Source organism: Zootoca vivipara, chromosome 1, assembly GCF_965207765.1.
Source record: "Zootoca vivipara chromosome 1, rZooViv2.hap1.1, whole genome shotgun sequence".
NCBI lineage: Eukaryota > Metazoa > Chordata > Lepidosauria > Squamata > Lacertidae > Zootoca > Zootoca vivipara.
The window spans coordinates 76,266,980-76,293,256 of record NC_142582.1 but is presented as its reverse complement, the minus strand read 5'-3'; the positions used below and the strand labels follow the sequence as shown (position 1 = coordinate 76,293,256).

Below are 26,277 nucleotides of genomic sequence, written 5' to 3'. Positions count from 1 at the left end.
GTACAGTGGCAGTTCACATTTTTTCAATTTGGCAGATCTCCCCAGCCATGGTGGTTCTTCTTGGAAGCCCCATGAGGTGGACATATTTACTGATACACAAGATGAGTTTCTGCCTGTGATAATATATAGAGGGCCAGAATTATGTGTAGAAACAAGATGCTTTTCAATGGTGGAAACAGCCTGGTGGAACAACGAAACGTTAATGAAATAATTTAGCAAACAGTTAAAGCTAATTTATTAATTTATTAGTCAATTTAAAGTGTTTTTACCCTGCTTTTCAGCCAAAAGGATTTCCAAAGTGAATAAAACGAACGAATAAAAACAAGGGAGTCTCTCTTTTTTTTACAGGCTTGCAGTGGAAAAGAAATCACAGAGAAGCAAAAAAAAAAAAAAAAGGAGGGGTGAGGAGGAAAGAGGGAAACAAGTAGGCTCAAGGTCCAATTCTTACCATATTAGTTCTTGATTCTGAGCTGGAATGGAAACAGTTGAGGGACAAAAGGAGCCAAATTAAGCTGGTCTCACAGCAGAGCTGATGGAACAGCCTTGCTTCACATTGTTCTCTGATTGAATGGCGACTATCAAGTGATACTTAGTTTGGTGTAGTTCTGCCTTAGATCCAAGAGGGATATGTGCTTCTTTATAGGGATTTTTGACTGACACACTTTGGGTTTCATTTTCAGAGCTGAACTATCAAAATAAATTAGGTCACACTATAGATCCTTGAATAAAGGTGCCCATCATTTACTGCCTTTTAAAGGTCTGTTTTGCCATTTAAATCTGTGATTTCGATTGTCATTTTTGCTGTATTTTTGTTTAATTATTGTGCATTGTTTTTGCTTCTTACTGTAAGCCAACCAACCGCCTTGAGCAATGGGACAAAAGCCAGGGTGGAAATGTTGGGTGGCTATCCTTCCATCTACCTATCCAAATGTCCTTCAGTAAAGTGGAACCTCATGATTGATTCAGCTGACTCAATATTCCCTTCTGCAGTAGCATTCGAAGTGGCTACAGGGAGATCTTGAGGGAAGGTGGTCTTCATTCATCTCATTATGGTTCATCTAGGATCTCCATATTAAACACTGGAGCCAAGTCCAGGGGGCTGTGAGTGCTTTGGCACCCACAATACTATATATGTGGGGGCTGCCCCCCAAAAATCAGTAGGCAAAGTTGAAGCCCTTCCCTGCTGTCCCCATCTCTTCAACATGAGAGAGGAGGGGCTGCTGTGTCTGGCTCTGCTGGCTCCTCCTCCTCCTGGTCGGTGAGGGAGGAGGAAGAAGAGGAGCCGCCACTGCTGGTTGGTCGGTGCGTGTGACATCACACGTACTACATGCAGGATGTGTGTGTGACATCACACATCCACGTTACGTTGCAGGCACCCACAATTTTCAGTGCGAGATGGCACCTATGTTATTAAATGTTACTGCAGATGTAGCTAATCAGAAGCATGAATCAGTCATGCTTCTTCCCCCTGGCTCACCCAGATCTCTGTTGAAATATACTGCTTTTTTCTCCGAATTAGTAACATGGCTACTGTATTTCCATCTCTGGGTATATTTATTTTTGTAGACTAAAATATAAAGTTGTTGCTGAAGATTCCCTTTATGTGTTTTAACTAAGATCTGAATTGTGTCATATGGTGTCTGGCTTCACACAATCTGCTGTGTGTGAATCAAATTGGCCCAGGTTACTTTATGTGCACAACCCAGCATGCTCTGAGTGGTGTTTGGCGAATAGGCCAGATAGTCATATGCATTAAAGAATTGTTAAACTGATCTAATTTTATTTTCTGCTGTATTTTCTTTCGTTTGTGCTTTCTTGTGTTGATGAATTCCAGACACCATTTAACTATATTTGCTTTATGAAAATCTTTTATATTTATGTTTCTTTTTGGGTACTCACTGTGAGTCTGTCTAGATCAGGGGTTCCCAACAAAATTTTCTCGAGGACCCCTCATCGAGCCGCTATTGTGACAAGGACCCCCATTAATTCCTAATCCTAAAATTAAAAAGTGAGAGCCAAATTAAGAGCCGGCGATTTAGGTTCAATGGACACTGACAAGTTCGGTTCGAGAGTCACTGACTTACTTGCTTGAACATCAAATGCATTATCTTCCTCTTCATCTGTAGGCCTTTGTCATTTTAACGAACCACTTTTTAACCGACGGTCCATTTTTAACTACGCAAACAGTAGCTTCCGCGAAAAACAACGCTTTGTTTACAAACACTACTGTTTTGCAAAGAGGCAGCGCGCGCCAGGGAGGAGGGAGGGGAATGGAGAAGACAGGGTACCTGCGCAGTAGCGCACAAATGAAGCCGACGCGCGCAAAGCATCTTGGGGAGGTGAGCGTTTAGAATGTGCGCGCTGCCCCTTTGCAAAACAGTAGTGTTTGTAAAGCACCACCTAACGGCATACAGCAGAACTACTGCCTCTATCTAATTCTAGTTTTGCACTAGACTCTGCTCATGCAGGAAGCGGCCAAAACAAAAAATCTGTTATCATACGAAATATATTTAATATATTTTTTATTCTAATAGCATCTTGCGGACCCCTCTGGCATAGCTCGCGGACCCCTGGGGGTCCGCGGACCACCTGTTGGGAACCACTGGTCTAGATGTTTGGTAATATTTAGAGGTATTTTTGGTTACTTCTAGCAAAGTTACACAGATAGTGAGAGAGCAACCTGCGTTTGACAAATGATGGGAAATTGCATATATTTTCTGTGGCATTTATTGTAGTGCAAGCTCTCTAGCATTTCACAGAACAATTCAAACCATGTGCATCTTCTCATTGCAAATGGTTAGGCTTGCGTTTGCAGTCAAGACATTACAGGAGCAGATGAAATCCAACCAAGCTGCACTACAGTGTATATTGGCATTCAAACAAGACCACCATCATTTGTGTAACAGAAACACTTGGAATTAAATAAACTCCAGGCACAGCACTTGTCTATGAAAGAGGCAAAGTGAGTGGTTATTTAGCCTAGCTATACAGTATTTTGAATTTGAAGACATTTCATTTGTTGTCGATAAAAGTCAGCAATGGTTCTTGCAAAAAGAATACAGCTTCACAAAAGAAGACAAATGGGATTTTAACTCATCATAAAATCAGTTGAGTGTTCAGCAGGACAAAGTCAGAGCTAATTGAAATGAAAATTTCTTTAGGAAGTGAAGTTTTTTTATGATGTACTGATTAAGAGATGGAGACAGGCATGTGGTAAAGTCCTCAGGCAAGTGCATCTTCTTCCAGAAACTCCACGTTGGGAGCTGAGGATGAACAAGACTGAGTTACTTCCAAAGTTACGCAGTCTGTCCATAAAAAAGTTGTGGCTTAAAGTTTCCCATATTCAGCTCTCTGACCACGAGAAGTTTTTTCAGAGAATAAAATATAATGTATACATAAAAGTAATCCCCATTAGAAGGCTTAATGACGAGGTGATATAATCCTAGAGTTACAGATATAACAGGATTAAGGATGAGGGCATTATTTATTTTTAATTGAGAAGGCAATGTGTGATGGCTGCAATTTATAGTTGTGAGGAAAAGGAAGAATAGAGAGATAAAATAATGGGAGAAGAGGATAAGAATTGAGAGTAAGTAGTGAGAGAGAAAATGAGGATCAGGGAATGGTACAGGAGACAATAAATTGTGGGTGGGATGGATGAAGAATAGCTTTGCACAATTCAGGGCTGCTTAATAAATTACAAAAAAGTGTCCAAAAACCTCTCCTTTAAACACCACAGCAGCTTTTGCAAATAAATTTACAAATTTAAAAGTGAACAGGAACTGTTACTAGCCTGCTGCTCATTCATTGCTAGATGTTGAGAGGACCTAAAAGCATATAGCCCTACCTAGTTTTGATTCTTCCTTATCAGAGACAACTAGACTAGTGGCTATACTCAGTCCTGCATTGCAGAAACACATGAAAAACATAGTAAGAATGCATCTTTTACTGAAACATATCAATAAATCCTTAGTGGCTTAAAGGCTTAATCGACGCTTCGGCATTAAGACGGATACGAGGTCTGTGGACATACTACATTGGTTTACAGTCAATGGTACCTTTGAGATCTGCCTTTTTAGGTGCATTTAGCATAACTTGTGAAAGAGCCCAATGGGTTGACTATACACCAATTTAATGTGTGTGCTAATTAATCCATGAAAAGCTCTTCTCCCTGCATCTGGGTCTGTTAATAAAATTTCTCCTGCACCATGCCTTTCTGTGGCTCCTGGCATAACGCTTTCTGGGGAGGAAACTGCAGCAGAGACCATCCAGTTTTAACGGGTTGTGGTTAATAATCCAACACATTGGAAATCTTCCCACATCCTAGCAATGCCTTCTTTCTATAAAACAAGCATACACATCTGCTCTTCTAGTTAGGACATAACAGTGTGAAATGACCATGGGCTTATTACAAGAGGGTTCTCCTGGAAATTCACATCCCTGCTACGTAAGGAAGATGGGTGTGCTTGGAAATGTGAGGTGGTCTGGTATGGATCATGCGAGGGAGGTTAACAGAGCTTTATCTTCAGTGAGCAGCCAAAAGTGAAGCAAAACAGCCTCTGTGTGGCTGCAGCAGCTAGTGATTCACAGAACAGCATTCACAGTTTCCCCCCCTCAAACTGCTGCAAACATTCGCTCTCGGCCGTTGTTTATTTTTAAGTTCAAATTTTTCTTTTTTTTTCTAAAAAAAAAAAACCCAGCTTGAGAAGCTCTATATGCCGTTTATTGCTAGAGGATCTGGGACGGCAGGTAAAAGCCGTTAATCCCCAGCAAGCTCCTGGGCAGACTTAACAGTCAGAGATGACAAAAGTTAATTGGAAACATGAGCAGCATAACAGAAGACACATTTGCAGTAATTGGAATGTAATGTCTCCAGAAGAGAGAGTTTGCAAAGAGTAACTTTAGAAAAGAAGTGGCTCTCAAGAGGTGGGTAAGCAAGTGTGGTTCTTATGCTCTCTTATTCATTGAATGAGGCGCTTTCAAACAGACAGAATCAATAAGAGATTTGGACTTGCCAAGGAAGCATTTTCAGCTAGTTCTTTTTACTCCAGCTGGTTTCAATTATGAGATAAAGAGGTATCGTTTATTGTTGCTGTATGAATAAGGATATGATGGTTTTCAGTTTTGTAGATTTGGGTTTGATTCAGTGTTTTACTGGACTAGAAACTGAACTTGCAGTTATCAGAAGGATCTTCTGACGGAGTGTGCATGTGTGTGTTGTGCTGTTTTTCATGTTACAGTTGGATTTTTGCCAAGTAGCAAATTTCAGCAGAGCTAATTTCGCTCAGTATAAAGCAGACAGTTTGGGTTATGAAGTTTTTATATTTTTTAATTTTCTAATAATACATTGTTATTGTCTGAGCAGGATACTCTGACACACACTGACCACGTACATTTATTTGAATGTGGTTGCTATTAGGTAACATCTAAAATACATTATTCTCTATTATTTGGTAAGCAACAAAAAGTAGACTAGGTAATTCATAGCAATAAGAAACAGAAGGTTCCTGCCAGCAGCCTTTTAAAAACATAACAATTTTAATTGGTGATGATTTGATCGTGCTATTACTTTACTGCCCTCCCACCTCCCACGCCAGAACAAAAATAAAACAGATTTTGTTTTGGGTGACATGGATAGTGTTGTGTTTAGGTCACATAAAACATTATCTTAGTATTTCTTAGCTGCTGTTAGATGTCAGCATTTTTTGAAAGCTAGCTGTGTTCACCTGAAGACTTTCAAAAAACAAAGGCACCATGATTTTATTTTATTTTTGTTCTCTGTCTCCAGAGCCAGCAGACAATTTAGCCTCTCAGCCTACAGGAATGAATGAAAATGCACCACCTTCAACCCAAAGCAGCAGTAGCAACAACATTGCCGGTTGCAATAATTCCTCAGCCATCCCCCAGCCCAACTCTGCCGTTAAACCCTGGCGCAGCAAGTCACTCAGTGCCAAGCACACAGCTACGTCTTCCATATTATCAGTAAAACAGCAGGTCCAGGAACCTCCAAAATCCTCTCCAGAGATGGTCAAACCAACTCCCAACGGTCAGAAATCCATGCTGGAAAAGCTGAAGCTTTTTAATACAAAAGGAGGCTCCAAAGCAGGAGGGTCATCCCTTGAATGTCCGGGGTCTCGGGACACTAGTTGTGAAAGGCTAGAGGCCCTCCCTAGCTTTGAGGAAAGTGAAGAGATTGAAGCTGCGAATCGGAACGCAAACAACCCCACATCAAACAGTCCCAAAATTGCACTCAAGGGAATTGCACAAAGAACGTTCAGTCGGGCACTGACCAATAAGAAGAGTTCCCCAAAGGGCAATGAGAAAGAAAAAGAGAAGCAGAAGGATAAAGAAAAGGAAAAGGGCAAAGACGTTGCCAAGAGAATATCCGTAACCGAGAAAGCAGACGTGAAAGAGGAGCCGAAAGAAGAACTGATCCCACCAGCTGCAACCGAGATGCCAAAAAAATCCTCCAAGATCGCAAGCTTTATCCCTAAAGGAGGAAAGCTAAACAGTGCCAAGAAGGAGGCACCTGCCCCTTCGCACAGTGGAATACCAAAACCAGGGTTGAAAACCGCCACAGGGAAATCCTCAAGTGCCCCAAGCTGTTCGGCAAAGGATGGCGAGAGAAGCCGCAGTGGGAAGCCTGCCTCAGGCCTCTCTCACCAAAAGCCCCAGCTGGACGGCAGGAATTCCAGTTCCACATCAAGTTTGGCCTCCTCTGAAGGGAGAGGCATTGGAGGGGTGCCTGCTCTGAGTACCAGTAGCAGTACCCAGGCTGTCAATGGGCCCACAGGCAGTACCACACAGACCACAGGAAGCAATACTGTGAGCGTTCAGCTACCTCATCCACAACAGCAATACAGCCACCCGAATACTGCCACAGTAGCACCATTCATGTACAGGTAGGAGTAACTTTTTAAGCAGGGTGTGTCAAGTCTGACTCGCTTAGCGTAGTCTGCTTCTTCTGTGGTATGCTTTCTCTAGAAGTAGGGAAAAACCTACAATAACAACTTGAGTTTGGTTTCCACCCCAAACGAGCGTTCCAGATCCTAATAAGCAGCAGACTTGTGGTGTGCGTAGGACAGAGCTTCTTTTTATTTGTGTCTCAAGTTAACTGTGAAAGCGACACAAAAGAAGAAATACAACTGTATGTTTCTAGGCTAATAATAATAATAATAATGGTAAGATTATGGTTTGGTTACATTTTGAGCTAAACCTTAATAACACGGGGCTGCTCAAGGTACAAAATGAAAAATCCCTTGCCACAGCTATATAGTGATTTTAGAGATGTTTGGAAATTGGCAGAAATGTTTAAAGCAGATTGCTGAATCCAGATAAGACAGAGATGCTGTTAAGTGGTAGGTTTCTCAGCCTAGATGAGGAGACTACATCCTGTTCTAGATGCAATGACACTCCCCTTGAAGGAGCAGCAGTGTAACTTGGGGACTCTCTTGGATCTGGCATTGTCATTAGAGGCAAAAGTGGTCTCAGTGGTATGAAGTGCCTTCTACCAGCTTTGGCTGGAAGCCCAGCTGCAATCCTATCTGGACAAGGATAGCCTGGCTTTGGCTGCCTATGTTCTGGCAACCTTCAAGTTAGACTAGTGCAGGCATCGGCAATCTCCGGCCCATGGAAGCTGTTTATCTGGCCCACGGGCTGCCCGTGAACCGAGCCGCCCACTCGGCAAGTCCCCCATGTGCTGCGGTAAACTGGCGCAGCGCGGCACGGGGACTCGCTGAGGAGCACTAGAAATCGCTCCTGCACAGCCGCAGAAGCAATTTCTGGCGCTGCAGACATTTTGGAAATGGGCAGCCAGCACCGGAAATCGCTTCTGCGCATGTCTGCGGCTGCGCAGAAGTGATTTCCAGTGCTGGCTGCCCATTTTCAAAATGTCCGCAGCGCCACCAGAAATGGCTTCTGTGCCTGTGCGGCCCATGGGCGATAGTCCGTGGGAATCCTCCAGCCCACAGGCGGAAAAGGTTGCCGACGCCTGGATTAGTGCAATGCATTGTACATGGGGCTGCCTTTGAAGTTGGTTTGGAAACTACAATTAGCGCAAAACTATGGCAGCTCAGTTGTTCACCGGGAGATAAAGCTGGTTCTAACCCAATTGTGCTGGCTGCTGATTTGTTTCTGAGCCAAATTCAAAGTGCAGGTTTTCACCTTTAATGTCATATACAAATCAGGACTCCTATGCCTAAAGGACTGCATTTCCCCATATAAATATGTCCAGAACCTGAGATCATCGTGTGAGACTTTTCTCTGTGTGCCACCTTCAAAGGAGGTTTGGAGACTGACAATGAAAGAGCAGGTCTTTCCTGTAGGAGCTCCTCATCTATGGAATGCTCTCCCCAGGACTGCCTGGTGTCAACTTGGCATTGTTTTGGTACCAGGCAAAGACTCCCCCCCCCCTGGGCATTTTCCCTTATTATACTTTTAATAGGTTTATATATTTTTCTACTGTATTGCTGTAGCAATTCATAAAGTTAATCAACTGACTCTGGCTGAAATGCTTTTTAAAATACATAAGCATTTAATTCAAGGTTAACAGACTAATCAGTTCATGGCTACATTCCAATATCATGATAAACTACACATATAGTATCCCCCAGGCTTGTACACTCCCCTGCCCCTCTCCACAGTTGGAGGCAGCAATGCTCTTGAATGCCAGTTGAGGGGAACCATAGGAGGGGGTTGTGCTCTTAGGTTTGGGTCATGCTTGTGGGTTTTCCACAATCATCTGGTTGGACACTGTGACAACAGGGTGCTGGACTAGATGGCCATTGCCCTGATCCAGCAGGTTCTTCCAATGCAACTGTGATGAGGCTCTTAGAAGTTTTCACTGCATCTTATCAGGTTGTCTGAACCCACCAAACTGATTTGTTTAAAACAAGCCAATTTGAAACTGTGTTTTATGAAGCCAGCTTGAGATTAACTACAATTTTGTGTTTGGACATAAGTTAAACCGTGGTTAGCTGCAATCAGAAGTAAAAGCTTTCCAACTCCACCTTGTGGCTTCACTGGAGGAGGAGAGCAGACTAGGGAGTGCACAAGTTTAAGGGAAATTAGCTGGTTGCTGTCATGAGAAAACTTAGTTTCTTGTGATGCCTGGACATTGCTGATGACTTTAAATTTCTTTTTGCAGTATTGGGAACATCTTTGATTTATTTCTGAGGACTCTGACAAAGTGTGTAATGTACTTAGAGGGTCAGGAATAAAGCAATAGACTGGATAGACTGGATTTTCTGATACTTTGCGTTCATTTGAGAACATATTAAATCCTTCTAAAAATAAGAATAAATAGGAATGCTCATACTCCTTCCCAGCATATGTCATTCTGTAGTTAATGAGTCCATGGAAATAAGCCATCTGTTTAACTTTGCATCAAAAGGATTCCTATCTGTTTTGGCATCTCTCACATGGCAGTGGGATATGTAAAGAAAGGCACCTTCAAGTATAGTTCCAACATGAAAGTCAGCATAGATTGACATGTCCTGACTGTTAGTCAGGAATAAACTATTCATGCATTGTGGCTCATACCCAACCCAGCCGAGGAGTTGATTTCTTCTTCTCTATACCAACCTTGCACAGGCGTTAAGAAAATCATCCAAACCACATGCTGAGCCACTTCGCACAAAGAGTGAATCATGTTATAGCAGCTGTCATGTGGTCACCATCGCAAGTAAACCAGCCCCTAAATTCTAGAATAAAAATTAACAGATTTTTAAAATAAAAAATGCTAGGAAGTTATATGCTGCTTTAATATGATAGATCTAAAGCACTATGCCTCTTGGAGGAAAGGTGTTATACAAATGGAAAAAATACTTTAAATAAAAAGAAACTGACACAAACAGCCTGCATCACATTCCCTAAAGTAGTCTCTGTTGTGTCAGCGATGGCTGGATCATAAAACAGCAATATAGGTTGTTGACCAGGCTGGACACTTAATTTAAAAATGTGAAGGTATTTGTATAGCCAGTCTGTGGGCCTGCAAAGCCTGTATTTGACAGTGAATATTTCATATATATTTTTACAGTTGAGTGCTTGTTTCCATTTCTAGGACATAGCTCAACATGGGACTAATGAATTATGTAAAGTCAGTCTGCTAGTATATCCTGGGGAGAGGACACAATGTGAGATGGCAAGTGTACTTGTATTGGTGCTGGAATTCTTTTTTGCCATATGAATGACTACATTTCCTTCCCTTCCCCCCTCTCATATTTTGAACTTAAGATCCCAGACAGACAATGAAGGGAATGTAACGGCTGAGCCCAGCACTGGAGGGATGAGCACGAGCATGGATTCTGCTCCTTACACTAAAACTGCACAGCCTATTTTAGAAGATCTTTCTGGTAAGACTTATGTGTGTTGGCTTTGTTAATACAGAGGAATAAAGGATGGGGCTAAATGAAATCATTAGCTACCACTATCTCCCTTCTGTGATGGGAAGGAGATTAGTGAGCATTTTTATTCTGATTCTGGGTGAAAAGGCCCTGCCTAATCTTCCCAGTCCCAGTTCTTTGGCTGTAAATGTGGGGACCACTTTTCCAGGATGGGCTGGATAAATCCTTAAAATTTAGGGGTTGGGAGATTCACATTGCATGACCAGTAGAGGACGTTCTCTGTCTTCATTAAATTAATTTTTTATTGCTCCTTTTTGCCACCATGGCAAGCAGTGGTAGTCCTGTTTATTTATTCAAAATATTTGTTAGTTGATGTAAAAATAAATCTCTATATGGTTTACATAAAATATAACCATGAAGGTATTATTAGAAAAGTAGAATAACAATATTCGAATAAGACTTTTTGAAAGTGAAATCTAAGCAGAGCAATACTATATATACCATATATAAAACTTAGCAGTGCGTAGAGCCTTGGAAAGCTTGAGTAAACATACATAACAAGAGGTGATTAAGGCTGGTTAGTTAACTCTGCTGCTTGAACTAACTGAAGGGCATTACAAAGAGTGGATCTATCACCAAGAAAGCCCACTTCTGTGCTGGAACCAAGTGATAGTATCAGCGCCGTCTTAAGCGCCCCTGTCGCCATGGTGCGCAGGATCTCTCTGGCGCCCTTCCGCCCCGTTTCCCAGTGCGGTGGGCGGGTGGGCACGGCGCTGCTGCGCGGCGGGCGGGCGGGCAGGCACAGTGCGATCTCTCCGGCGCCCTCCCGCCCCGTTTCCCAGCGTGGCGGGCAGGTGGGCGCTGCGCGCAGCTGCGCAGCGGACCGGCGGACCGGCCGGCCAGCGGGCGGGCGCAGCTCGCGGCGCCCTCCTGGCGGGCCGGCGCCATGGTGCCCTGCACCACCGGGGGTCTATGTAGAGCCGGCCCTGGATAGTATGTTGGTTGAGAAACATACTTCAGAGCTTCAGCAGAAGATTTCAAGGCTCATCTTGGTCTATGCTGGAGGAGGTAGTCTGCTGTTATTATTTATTAATTTATATACTGCTTACTTGCCAATATGGGTTCTAAGCAATTGTCCAGGGTCTTAAATATCAACAACAAAGCATTGAACCTGGCTCAGTCTCCAGGATCTTTCAACACCAGTGCAATTGTGCAAAGCTGGATGTCCCACTTTGTACTAGATTACGCTGGTGAACTAGGCAGAAGGGTAGCCCCACATTTTGCACATTGCAGTAATCTAGACAGGGTTACAACTGCATGGCCAACTGGGGGGAGGCTGTTCTTGTCTGGGAGTGGTCATAGCTGTTGAACCAACTGAAACGATGATGGGCAAGCCATCTGGGCCTCTAGTGAGAGACTGGCATATATAGAAAGGTATATAGAAACACATATAAGCATAACCAGTAAGGAAAGATATGCATTTCCCATGTAGTGGTGCCTCAGGAAATCTTCCAGACCTGAGTTACACATCTACAAAAAGCAAATAATAGCTAACTCGTATTGGTCCTTTGTCATCAAAACTGGACATGTTTTATTTTAGCACATTGTAACTTTTGATCAAGCACCATGGGAAGTGGAACAACAGTTTCACAAAGACAGATGGTTAGTGCCATTCAGCATGTAGTCTTATAAATTGTAGGCCGCTAGCAAAATAAATTAGGGTGAGGAAGAAGCACTATGGAGATGAAGAACGAATGAGCTTCTGAATCTGTATAGTTAATAAAAAAAACCACTTTAGGACAAGCTTTCTCATCTCTTCCTAGGGCACCCTCATCAGATCAAATAAGTTATGTATTAAAAACTCAGGCTTCACTTAGGTTAATGAACACATGAAAATGATTTTTCACTTTGAATCTGTGATTCATTCCACGAATTAACAGAGTTCTCCTTTCAGTTTTGCAAGACAAGCATTTGCTGTACAAAAGATCATTGTTAAAAATTGCTCAAATATTATGCAACGTTTTCCTACAAAATTCAAAATGTGAGGAAAGTATGCCAAGAAAATGTCTGCTTTCATTTCTTGCACAAGAAATCATATTATAAAAGAGAATAACAGTTTTGCAAGACTGAGGAGTCCTTGTAGTGTCTTTAACACACACACACCCAAAAAAACCTGGATCGCTAAAACTTACAGGATTGCAAAAGCTACTCTGTAGTTCATTTTTTAAATCAAGACTCATAAAAGTAGATTTTTGGAATATGATCCTTTGTTATAGTCCTCATACTGATGAGGGTTTAGTTGTTTCCTTCTCAGTCAGCCAGCATGATTACTGATACGATGCAAGGATATGTTGAGCGAGAAAATTCATAATTTTTCAAGCTAAAGAACTGTTTGGTCAACTAAGTCTGTTCAGGCTCCTATAAGCAGCCTTTTTTATTTTATTTTTTAAAGGTAAGCATCTTATGTTCAAAAGGGACTGAAGTATTCCAGTTATCAGCGCTTTCAAAGTACAACCATTATCATGCCGTACTATATTCTTCTAAAATGCACTGAGTATTTGCTTTAACAATTAAGTGATAAATAATATGGCTTAGGAAAAAGACTTTGTCAGTAGCAAGAGTAATATTTTAGTATATTAAGCATTTGATACTGGTCATTGTGGAAGGGATCCTCCTAATGTCATTAATGTGTATTGTACATCAACAGTAGGTACCCATTCCATAAAAAACTGGTGCCAGTGAGCACTAACTGTAAAAGAAGGAAACTACATTTGATTTGGAGCCATAAAAAGATGGCAATTTCTGTTGGTAATAAAATCTAGTTGTTTTCCCCTCTAACAATTCTATTTTTTCATAGGGGAAGATCCAGAAGCTCGACGATTGCGAACTGTCAAGAATATCGCTGATCTTCGACAAAACTTGGAGGAAACCATGTCAAGCTTAAGAGGGACCCAGGTTTCTCACAGGTGGGAGGCATGAATTGCTTCACTGTTCAAATAGAAGAACTGTGGGGGCCTGTTTTTCCTGCCCTTGACTCAGTTTTTGCCCCGAGAAACGATTTAAGACTGGTAATGACAAGCATCCACTGAACTAAGCATGTATTGTGCTTTATTCTTTTTTAAAACTGAAAACCAAGGTTCTAAACTGTCTGAAGATGATGGAGTAAATTTTGGTAGTGGAGAAAACCAGGCTGTATATAAAAGCCTAACCCTGAATAAATGCTTGTTACATACTTTAGGTGATGTTTGAATTGAAATGTGCAAAGGTTACTACCGTACTTAAAATGTTACGATAGATTTCAATGCATTTTTACCAGATTTACAGTACTGTATTGTGTTTAAACAAGCAGCTGAACTTTATGTGACCTGTTTGATAAGGTGCATAGCTTGAATTCCTACCTGCTCTTTGGTCAAACAAAGCCTTATAATTTTTTTAAGTGATGTACATGTATATGATTTTTAAGAGAAAAGCAACTTTTAGGACTCCCCAGTAACATTTCAGAGATAAAACAAAATGTCTGTTGTTAAGCCAATACTCAGTTAGATTGCCAACTTAAGTTTTTAGCAAAAAGGTTTTGGAAGGAATATGACATGCAAAGACACTCAAGAGCTAGTTTAATTTGACTGTTAAGCGGTTGGATACCTCTTAGCATAAGATCTCAAATGAATTCACCATTTGAAAGTTTGCCTGGAAAATTCAATTAATTTAGTTCCTGCACTTAGGAACTACCAGCACATCAGTTTCCCTTTTGAAGTTTAAATTAATACAGTGGCTCAGTGTGATTAATGACAATTACTATGGAGTCATTAGACTTGCTCAGAACCCTGTAGAATACTTTTTGTTCTGACAGATAGTTAGAATGGAGGCACTTTGCATGTTTCAGTGCCTGTTCTCATAGTATAAGTTATGTAACTAGGAAATAAAATCAGCCACAAAAGGAATAACAAATACCCATATAGTTCAGTGGTAGAGCAAATGCTTTGCATGCAAAATGTCCCTCAGTATCTCTAGGTGGGGCTGGGAAAGACTCCTACTGCCTGGAATCCTGGACAGCCAGCACCATTAGATAAGATGGAGTTTGATGGATCAATGGTATAACTCAGATTCCCATGTTTCTCTTTTCAAGCAGTAACTGTAGAAAATGTTAGAAGAATAAGGTAAATGATAGAAGAATAGTGTACAATGTTTCTTATTAATCCAAGAAAGGCTGCTCCCAGTACAGTAGACATCCACAAACAAATATAAAACGTGGAAGAATACTTGGATCTTACGGCAATAAACCTTAAAACACTGGCTTGGGACCAGAGTGGTCCTTCCATTTTCAAAGCGGCTGGCAATATAGTGAAGGCAATTCCCTCCCATTCTTTCTCTGCATCTTCCAGGATCACCTACCACACAGGTCGGAAGGGTCCTTCAATGTTTCAGCACAGATTTTCAGGGGACGATGGGGCACTGCAGATGGGGAAATGAAATCAAACATAAATTTCACTCGCAATATCACTGAATCCAGGCCATTGTATACACTTAATCCAATTTTTTGATGATCAAGTTGGCATTTCAGCTAACTGTTAAAGGAAGCTAATAACCACAAGAATGTGACATTCTGTGATTTGCAGCTGTTAAATCACGCAGCACACCATATTATAACATTAGGAATCCAAGCTCCCTTTTTCACCTCCAACGGAAAAATGCAATACTGTAGCCTAAATTGTATTTTTAAAGTATTTCTTGTCTTGAGAGGTGTAAAGCTTTCACTTAGTCACAGTGATGAAGCATGTGTTGCTCAAATATGTTTCCTGTAGGATTCCTTCAGCAAGGGTGAAGATTTTTAATTAAGTGCCTACCTCCATATTCACAGCACATGCAAATATATTTCTGTTCTTTCAGCGTTGTAGGTCACAGAGGTCTTAACACAAAGCAAGGCTACAGGTTAAAATTGGAATGAGGGAGACCAGAATAGAGAAAAGTTTTTTTTAAGAGTTAGGCTAGAGTTCAATGTAGCTAAGCTTAATTTCAGCAGAAGAGGTTTGAAATGAATCCAGTATTTTAAAAATACAATTGTGTTTCTATTAAATTCCTTTATAACAGGAGTGGGAAACCTCCTTCCCAAAGGCCAAATAGGCCTTCCAAGCTGCCCCATTTGGCCCAAAAGAGGGGTTGCAAGACATTTTGGAGTCCTGACTGCTGATAAGGTCTTCAAAGTGTAGCACAAGACTCATTGCAAGTACAATCAATCAGCTGTATTTGTAAAAATGGGGGGGAGGCCTTGTTATTCACTACAAATGTAATGTAATTTGATTAAATGCTTCCCAGTTTTAATTTATTTCATAATTTTGATTTCTTATTCTTTCAAGCACCTTGGAAACTACCTTTGATACCAATGTCACCACTGAAATAAGTGGACGCAGTATTCTCAGTATGACGGGAAGGCCGACACCCTTATCATGGAGACTTGGGCAGTCTAGTCCCCGCCTTCAGGCAGGTGATGCTCCATCAGTGGGCAATGGATATCCTCCAAGAGCCAATGCCAGCCGGTTCATCAATGCAGAATCAGGGCGTTATATGTATTCAGCTCCCTTAAGAAGACAGCTGGCATCACGGGGCAGTAACGTTTGCCATGTGGATATCACCGACAAAGGAGGCGATGAAATAGATCTTGAAGGAATCAACATGGATGCCACGGGTTACATGAGTGACGGAGATGTTCTGGGGAAAAATATAAGGACTGATGATATTACAAGTGGGTGAGTACATTCAAGTTTACAGATAATAATAATAATAATAATAATAATAATAATAATAATGCATGGATATTCTTCCTTTGAACCTGAATTGGCTCCCAGAGCATTCTATAACCATTACAATACTTTATGAAAATATAGTATTAAAGTTACTTGGATGTGTGTGTTTATGGTAGCTTCAACTGGTTCCAGGAAGTTGATGACCCAAGTCTAGATTTTAGGCTCTTCCCTACAGGAGAAGGGAGGAGCAAGAAGAGCTGCAGGTGGCCATAAATACCATGGGTCAGGACTAATAAATTATCATATGTACTTCTGCTTTAAGCAAACTGTTCAATTGACACAGGAAGCAGATGTTCAAGCACTTCCATAAGAATGTAGATTTTGTTCCTGTTATGCATGCCTGATGCAGACACTTTTATAGTGAAATGTTTCCTAAGAACACTGCAGTCTATTAAAAGGTTCTGTAAAGCAGTTGATTGAGTTACTTGGTTTTTTCAGGGTAGTGGGACACCCCACAGCAAACACCCACTTCTCTATCTTGTGGCATGGTAGGACACTGAACCAGCCTGTTGAATTATTGACTACTATAAAGTTTCAAATTCTTGGGGGGGATATGTTTTCCTGCCACCATTCTTCAGAAAATTTATACAAATAGTCTGTGTTTTATAAACATTTTAGAATGGTAGAATTGAATTTAACACCCCTGCCTTAACTATACAGTCAAACCTCGGTTGTCAAAACCGTAATCCATTCTGGAAGCCTGTTTGGCTTCTGAAATGTTTGACAACCGAGGCGTGGTTCCGATTGCTTGCATGAGCTTCCTGCACTCAAGCAGATTATAGTGAAGGGGTGTGTTGTGTTTTAGTAGGTGTCTAAAAGAGAATTGCTGCACCATTCCCTGTCACCACAAGGGGGTGCATATTTCTACTCTTAGTTCAACAAGAGCCTTTTCAGAATTATTTTAAAAATCTAGATGCTGTCAGGTTAATACAGTACAGGAGATTACCATTACTGTACATGGAAAAGTATGTTTGTTATGCAACATATACTGCTTGTATATGTTTTGAATACATTTGATGGGCCTTCAGTGAAATGATTTATCAAAAAGCATTAATACTGTAATTTGGAAGTATTCCTACAGAAAAGGAAGGAAGGAAACGTTGATCAGAAAATGATTGCTTTTAGTATGGTATACATGGTATACAAATCCATTTTCTGAACAACAAATAATGTTATTTATTTAAGCACACATCTTTATAGGAAAATAATTACTTTAAGAAAACAGAATTAAAAATGCTGGTGCTTTTTAAAAAGGTATGTCAGACCAGGAGAACCTCTAAAAAACTTCAGTTACAAAATCTGGGCTCTCCACACATTGAACATTATGGACCCCATCCTGATTTGTCTCTCCTTCCTTGTCCTCCCCAATACAGAAGAACCTATCGCAATCTGATGTCATTAAGTAGAGACCAGGTGCAAATGAAACATGTGTTTGATTCAAGAAATAGTTTATAACAGTTTTGATGGATCAAATTAATCGGCCAAGATAAAAAGAAGAAGCAGAGATTCCTTAGGATCTTTTACCAGATTTAAGGGACATAAAATTCCCACCGAGTGCAAGTAGATAAATAGGTACCACTCTGGTGGGAAGGTAAATGACATTTCTGTGCGCTGCTCTGGCTCGCCAGAAGTAGCTTAGTCATGCTGGCCACATGACCTGGAAGCTGTCTGCAGACAAACGCCGGCTCCCTCAGCCTATAGAACGAGATGAGCGCTGCAAGCCCAGAGTCGTCTGCGACTGGACCTAACGGCCAGGGGTACCTTTACCTTTACCTTTTTACCACCTGTTTGCCAGTTGGCTAGTCTCAGTATATGGTACAAACCACATACACTAGGATCACAATTTGGCTGGTGCCTACATGGAAGTGACTTTTGTGTTGAAATTACTGTCTTGTCCATGTTTTTTATGTGTGTCAGTCCCATATGAATGTAAACTGTTGCAGGTACGTCAAGGTAAACAATGGGGAATGGATTCAGTGCTGTTTTGATCTAAAAACAACTTCAAGTCCATAGGAAATGTAATCATGGATCTCCTGGCATCTCGTCTAGTTTGGTCCTTATCTGAAACATCTTGAATTTGAGGCTGCAGATTTTTACTCTGACAGTTTCAAAAGCACACTGCAAACACACAAACAGACAAATTCTATCCTGCAAAAGGTTTAGGAAATGATTATGAAAAGAACCCTTTAGCAACCAGTGGTCTAGCAAACACACGTCTTTCCCATCCCATGTTTCTGCAAATAAAGTAGTGCAAGACTTTGCTTTTCAATGTTTCTTGTGCTAATATTTGCAAAGCAAATGACCTTCACCTGAAACTGCATTTGGAATGCCTTTTATTCCAAAAGGGTTTATTTTAAATGATTTTGAATCCTTTCATCAAAGGAATGTCTTCGGTCAATAAAATATATGCATATGCACGTTCAATTGAATTGGGGATGAATTGGGGGAAATTATAGGCTTCCTATAGATGGTTGTCTGATTTGTTAGGGTAGCTTTGCACATGCACTTGCAGAGACAGATGCCTGTGCTTTGTACAAGTTTTGCTTTTTTTGTTTGTTTGTAGCTCCATCTAGTGGTGGATGATTTCGTTAACATATTTGCATTTGCCTGTGAAACTCAAGTGTTGTATGGCAAACTTGTTACTGTCATTGCAGTTTCCTATTCTTGAACCTGGAACCCTCAGGAACAAAAATAAATGAAAAATTCAGCATCACTGTTTCATCACAGACTGTTTTCCTATCTTGTGGCTTGCCTGCAGAGCATAATTATAACTAGTAAATCCAACATAGCAAATTCTGACTGCAGTTACTGAACTGTAGCTACTACCACTTAAAATGTTTGCATTTTTCTACTGTTTGTTTCATATACTGTAGTTCTTATTAGCTATTTTAATTGCTGCAAGCTGCTGTGAATGCAGTAAAAGGACAGAATATAAATCTCTGGGTACATAAACAGAAGTATCTAGCATGAACAGTGTGTTATGCATTTTATTGGACAGAAATAAAACCAACATTGTGTGAAAAAATGGGAAAGCAGTCAGTCGATCTTGGTTTTTCCAAGCAGCGCCCATAAGCATCTGTTTGACACTTTGGCTAATAATGCTACTCTATATGTGCATCCTTACTTATGTGTCTAAAATAACACATATTATTTCATTGTGTGGGCTTTGTTTTTGTAAACAATTCCAGTGTTAATTAGACAGTATATGTTTCAGCAATTATCTTGATGCTCATGAAAGAGTTTCTGGGTTAAACATTAATAGACGCAGAGAAATAATTATACTCCACAATTGCATTGGTTTCCTGGATTGGGCCAAAGGTCTGTATAGTCTAATACTCCTCTACCAGCAGCCAGCCAAGCTAGACTCCCCCCCCCCTCTGGCTCTGTGCCTAATAAAATGACAGATTGATAGTTACTCATATCCATTGGCAAGCCCCTTGGACTGTTAGATTAATGACTGAATACGAGCTCGTTGGTGTTTTGGGGATAAACAAATGCCATATTTGCTTAGAAGCAATTGAAATCAAGATATTGTAGTGGTAGGGCAGGGAAACTCCATCCCAGCAGTGTTGATTTTGGATTCTTTAATTTGATCTATAAGCTCATATTCATGTTTGCCCCAGAGGAAGGCAGCATTCCAGTACTGTGTTGCAATGACGCAATTGGATAACATCTCAAAAACTGTTATGGGACATAAACTCTTGCGCCTCTAGGGGAAGGGTGTTACCTTAGCGAACAATGCAGACACCTAATACTGCTGGAGGAGGGTTGTCTGCAGTGCAAGCAGATGTTTCTGCAGCATCAGAACGAGGGAGCCATATTTTTCACTGCGAGAGAAATAATATCGCTGTGCACATCTGCACAATTAGATGTGCCCCAGGAAACAATCCTGGGTGTATTTTCAATGTACCCATCATCATGTGGCTTGCAGGGGGGAAACATGCAGTAGCAGCTGGTGTGGTTGGGTAGCACTGCATAGCATCACTGCAGCTTGGACGGTCCTGGGTGGAACAGGATGGCAGCACAGTCAGGGCTGTAGCTCTGCAGATGCACACACTTGTGGGAGTGCCTCCAGGTTGGTTCTGCTGGCATATCCGCCACCCTACTCCACCCCAGCACTGTCCTGGTAAGCTGCAACTGGTGTAAAGAGGACAGCTCCATGGCTCTGCCCTATCACACAACCTTCTCCCCATGCCAGGTAGCTTTGGTTTTCATATGTTGAAAACAGCATGTCTCAGAGTACTAGATGCTGGGGACACTTTGTTTCATGCCCTCTTTAAGAGTACCCAGAAGAGATGGCTGGCTACTGAGGAAAACGTAGGCCACTTTCACACCCTACACTGAAAGCACCACTATACAAATTGAACAGTCATAGCTTCCCCCCCAAGAATTCTGGGAGTTGTGGTTTGTTAAGGTTGCTGATTCTCAGAGTTCCTTGTGGAGAAGGGTTGATTGTTAAGCAACCTATTCCCCTCATAGAACTACAGTTTACAGAGTGGTTTAGCAATCAACCCTTCTCCACAAGGAACTCTGAAAATCGTTGCTCTGCAAGGAAGGGGGCTGCTAACAACTCTCAGCAACTTTAACGAACTACTGTTCCCAAAACAGGGGGGTGGGGGGAGTTATGATTGTTTAAAGTGGTATCATAGCACTTTAAATGTATGGTGTGAATGTGGCCATAATGCTAAACTAGGTGGACTTTTGTTTATTGGGCCAGGTGTTTTCAATAGTGGTTCCTAAAGCATGTCAGGTGCACATCTCTCATTTGTTTCCAGGTATACACCCTACGTCTGAGCATCGCTCATGTTGTCTATGCTGAAAGTGCCTCTACTTCACAAAATGTGGAGCAGCACTTCTTTGCAAAAGAGCAATGATGAGGCTTGCCATTAATACCTTGATACAAATATTGCAACACCCTCATTCTACTCATGTAACCCCTATAACAGTCTTTTCTTGCTTGGCCGCTGCTCACTTTCTGAAATGGGAGAAAAATTGTGGTTGTTTTTTGCAAGAAATCTTGTGAAACGAGAGGATGGAGCACAACCCACTGATAAATCAGGCAGACAGAAGGAGTTGCACACTAGCCTTGGTTAATTTGCAGAAGCATGTTGGCCTGATTTAAACTGAGGAGCAAAGAACAGTTGCTTCCAGGATTAATTAAGTAGGTTTCGAAAAAGGTTTCTTCCTCCCCACAAGGGCACTTAAAAGTGAGAAGAGGTGCTAGTATGAAAACAGCTTGAGAGAAGCAGCAGAACAAATGTGTACAAATTCTTTGCTGTGTCTTGGTGTACAGATAATAACAGGAGGCTTGAAAAAAATTACAGTATGAATGTCCTTTTGTCAGCTGGCATGTGCTCCACTGTCATTCTCAGAATGGCAAGTATCTGTGTTTTTACTGGCAACTAGATAGGAAAGAGAGCCAAAATATTTGTTACAGCCAAAACAAACCTAGTGGCCAAGATAAACCATTGCAGCCACATGTTCTCAGATCCCTCCCTGATCTATCTTGGGTCATGGGAAATTTTGTGAGGCCTCACTTACAGGTCTGTCCAATCAAAGTTCTGGCAGGCAGCAGTTTTGGTATCTTGAGGTTAGAAGGAATTGAATTCCTCTTGGTTTGTAAATATCCAAATATATCCATGACCTTGTATGCCTCTGCAAACCTTAGGAGGCCACAGGTGCTTGTTCTGAAACAGATTGACCCACCCAGGGGAGTTGCCTTGCCATAGATACCAGAAATCAACACAGCCAAGCAACATAAAGAGGGGATATAAACAAGATCCTTGCGTATCTCCATCTTCTCTTTAGAGTATGCCAAATCCAGTCCTACTCATGTGTAACACAAGCTGTAAATGTGCAACTAGTGATGCATTTTTTAAAAAGTGGATTGGGATGTACGTTTGAATGCACATCAGAAAGCGCATCCCATTCGCACAGTGCTCTTCAGACCACATCTTCTCTTGGATGTGCAATGTATGACTGTAGTTCCTAAGCCCGGCACGTGATAACACGCATGTGAAACCTGCGTACCTGCACAGGGTACATACGGGGCACCCGACTTTTCACAGCAGTGCTAATTTCTGTTTTATACAAATGTAATCACATCAATTTTACAACCAGTTCAACTCTGTCTCCACGTAAGTATGTGTGTGAACATCTGATGATTCACAGGACATTAGAAAATATGTATGAAGTCCTTAATTACACCCTGGGCCAGAGGGTACAGGTTTCTGAATGTAAATATACTAAGAGGTGCTTCCCAATTGCTTGCATCTACAAGATAATTTTAAAGGAGCAACAGTCACCCAGCTATCGGTTGATGTCCCTTCCCCCGTAAAAATTCAAGGATTTGTGAGCAAGGCCAACCATATAATGAGGTGTGCATCTTGGCACATTGCACTTTCCATCTGCTGTCTGCGAAGCTGCCTATTGTTGTCATCAGCGTCGTGGGCTGGAAGCCCACTTTTCTGCCTAGTGTGATTAATGTTGCGGTGGCAGCAGTGGTGCCTTGCCACTGCGACTTGCCCTCATTCACCCTGGAGTCTTTCTACTGTTAATGGAAAGCAGCTGGCAGTGCTGCTCTTCAGACCACCACAACTGGGGGCCCCTCCTCAGAATAAGGCATTGTGGGTAAGCTGGCCCCAGAGAATGCCTGTGCCACTGCTGCATTGCATCAATGTGGTAAATGCTATTTAGCAGTCTCTGTTAAATTTTTAATTTTAAACTTTAAGCAGCATTTGCCACTGTTGAAGCAGTGGCACAAGCCATCTCTGGGGCCACCACACCCACAATGTACTCCCTATCTCTATTCCCTACCACTCAAACCATGCGGTGAGGCAACTCCACTTCATCTCTTCTCCCCACCCACGTGAATTCTGTGACCGCTCCTTTCCTCATCCGCACGCCTGACCTCCAGTTTCAGACATCGTGATATATAGGACTCTTGCAATGTTTAGCTGCTGATATATCACGATGCTGAAAACCAGATATCAGTCAGTCCTAGTCTGTTTTTTAGTATACCTAAAATCCTTTGCTTATTAGGGGCTACCCCACATTTTGTTTTTTAAATAAATGCTTTGCAGTGGTAACTACCATAGAGATATAAAAAATTTATAAAAGTAGGGGGTCTATGACTTCACTTTTGAAAAATAGGGGGTCCTCAGTAATTAGCTAATTGGGAACCACTGCTCTAGAGGATGAAAGTCCATACTGAATATATGGTTGTTGAAGTAGGTCACAAGTTGAGTTTGAATATGTTAGATTTGTTTGGGTGGAGATAAGAATGTAGCAGTGCTTGTGAAGCAAGATAGAGCATGGATTTGCTTGAGTGTTGAGTAACATGAGCAAGATTCTGATGTGTGTCTGGTGCCCCTTGTGATGGATGCTTCATATCAGCCTCATTGTTCATGTCAATATTGTCTGGAAAGCATCAGTTGTACATTTCCTACCTGCCACTTTAGATTGAGAGTTTATTTAATCTTTGCTTAGGGTGAGTGCCTTTTATATTCATCTCTATACATTGACTCATCATGCTGTAAATGTTGGGTAGCTGAAGTTTAGGGGTTTTTAAAGGGGGAGGAATATAAATAATAATGATACCATACCACCTATCTGTCCATGAATGTATAGGGCATTTTATAGAGTTTAGTAAGCCAAAAAAATAAGTGCCTAACCCAATGGTATTTAACAACTACAACCTGATCACATATACCCCCCTTTCAGGCAAGATACTCAAAAAGCCATGGTGACGCAGCCGCAGACATTCCTGAATGAAAATGATTATATAGGCCCATTCCACTCTGGGCTCAGGAGTGAATCTGACTTGCTTGCCCTGATGAATGAACTGTTATCAGAAGAGGGATGTGGGGAGTGTGATCCTGTTACTCTTGCTAGACATCTCTTTGGTCTTTGTTATCGTCTACCATGGCTCCAGAACAGGCATCCCCAAACTTCGACCCTCCAGATGTTTTGGACTACAATTCCCATCTTCCCCAACCACTGGTCCTGTAAGCTAGGGATCATGGGAGTTGTAGGCCAAAACATCTGGAGGGCCACAGTTTGGGGATGCCTGCTCCAGAAGGTAGCATTGGCTGAGTGTTTCTCAGCCTCCTCCCTCTGAGCTAACCTTCTAATATTGGCTTTAAAGGAGGATTAAACAGATTCATCGATGAGACAGCTATCAATGGCTATTAACCATGATGACTATACTTTGCCCCCACATTTGGAGGCAGAAATGCTTCTGGATACAATGCTGGATCCCACAGCAGGGGAGAGCGCTCCTGTGCTTGAATACTGCTTCCAGGTTTCCCACAATGAGAACAGGATGCTGGACTAGATGGTCCATTGGCCTGAGCCAGCAGGCTCTCTTTATCTTCTTACAGGGTGTCACACAGCACTACTGTTTCAAATGCTATTTAACATCTGCATGTGGGTGGTCACCTGGAGCGAGGAATCATTGGTATGCCAATGATACCCAACTCTATTTCTCTGTAACATCTGAACTGGGAATGGCAGAGATGGCTCAGGTCTGGATGCAGTGGTAGGATGGATGAGGGCTAATAAGCTGAATCCTGGCAAGATTGAGCCTTTGTGGGTGAGTGGTTTCCGGGTTTAGGAAGTACTGTAGTTAACTTGCCTGCCCTGGATGGGGTCACACTCTCAATGAAGGTGCGAGTGTGTTGTTTGGGGGTGCTCCTGGATTCAGACCTGTCATTGGAGGCACAGGTGTCTTGTTCTCAACATCAATTGGGAAGAAAGCTGTGACCAGGATAATTTGACCACAATTGCTATGCATTGGTAACCCCAAGATTGGATTACATGTACTGCAATGTGTTCTATATGTGGAGGATAATCCAGAGACTGCAGCTGGTGTAGAACAGTTTATTTGTAGTGGCAAACTACCACTGGCATAGAACACCTTGCTTGTGGGATTTGCACTGGCTGCCAATCTGCTATGGACCAAGTTCAAGGTTTTGGCACCAAAATATAAGGTCCTATGTCACAGAGGGCCAGGTTACTTGAGAGACTGCCGTATCCCTTATATATGCAGTACGTCACTGTGGTCTGCAGGAGAGCTTCTCCTACAAATTCCAAAGATATCTGCACTTTCTGTAATCAAGTGAAGATATATTTGTTCTGACGAGCTTCTGAGCTGGATGAATAGGTCTCTTCCACGGGTGTCTACTAGGTATTGCTTTTACATTTTATCTGCTGTTTTCTGTGGGTTTGTTTTATTGCATTTTGTCTGTTACCTTGAGATGTGTGCGGCAGATTTTCAGGGTCCAAAACTCTGAAGCAATTGGCTTAGATCCTAATGCTAACAAATCTCACTTGGTGAAGGCTGAACTGCAGTGTAATCAAACTCAAGTGCAATTTGAACTTTGTAACCTTTCCAGCATTTCATACCGGGGCCCCTCAACAGTGTTAAAAATAAATTAGCACGACTTGGTGAGTTCAAAAGGCACAGTACCCGGTAACATTAAACAGCTTGGCTTAGAGGAACAGGACTTGATCTCGCTGACTAATGAAGAGAGCTGAAAACTCTACTTATATACCATATATGGCTGTATGATTTCAGCATGATTAATAATAATTACAATGTCATTTACGTTATCTTTTCTGAATGTGGTGTTTGTTTGAATTGCTTTCTGTTGGAGCAAGCTTCTTGCTGATTTTGTTAAATATTGAAGCATTGCAACTAAATACACAGTGGGACAGAAAGGCTGGCTTTGGGGGTTTCTGCTAACTCGTCTCCAGAATGTCAGTGCAAATTCTTCCCTTCTCACCTCCATACACTCCATTACAGTATATTGCGTCAGCTCTGAGGGTTAGGGTTTGAGACAGCTCTCAAGATACTGGTGCTGTTGCAATATCAGAGCTAGATCCGCATTTGTGATAAGCAGGAGATTGTTCTCATTGCTCCGCATAAATAGTCCCGGGGGTATATGTGTGTGTGTCTCCTTGTGTAATGAAAAGTGAGATTAATATATAGGCAATAAGTTAATGAGCCCATGCTGCTGCCATTTCAGTGAAAAGCTTGCTGCATGCTACAGTACTGTACATTGGATCTGTCCACTAGAGGGAAATGTGATCAAGAACAGCAAGCCAGTGGAATTCAACGGACTGCGTATTTT

The 26,277-nt window shown here is 41.7% G+C and overlaps 1 protein-coding gene across 12 annotated transcripts in view; it reads left to right on the top strand.

Moving 5' to 3' along the window:
• The window catches only part of NAV2 (neuron navigator 2), a 538,301-nt gene that overhangs the window by 413,564 nt on the left and 98,460 nt on the right, over window positions 1-26,277 (top strand). For 11 of the 12 annotated variants that reach the window (XM_060275159.2, XM_088668311.1, XM_035117262.3 and 8 more), the window contains 4 exons: window positions 5,789-6,902; window positions 10,234-10,352; window positions 13,201-13,309; window positions 15,698-16,087. In XM_060275159.2, the coding sequence (XP_060131142.2) occupies window positions 5,789-6,902; window positions 10,234-10,352; window positions 13,201-13,309; window positions 15,698-16,087 (1,732 nt within the window). Of the gene's footprint in view, window positions 1-4,579; window positions 4,927-5,788; window positions 6,903-10,233; window positions 10,353-13,200; window positions 13,310-15,697; window positions 16,088-26,277 lie in introns of those variants that run through there. The other variant, XM_035117346.3, reaches the window with a different exon arrangement.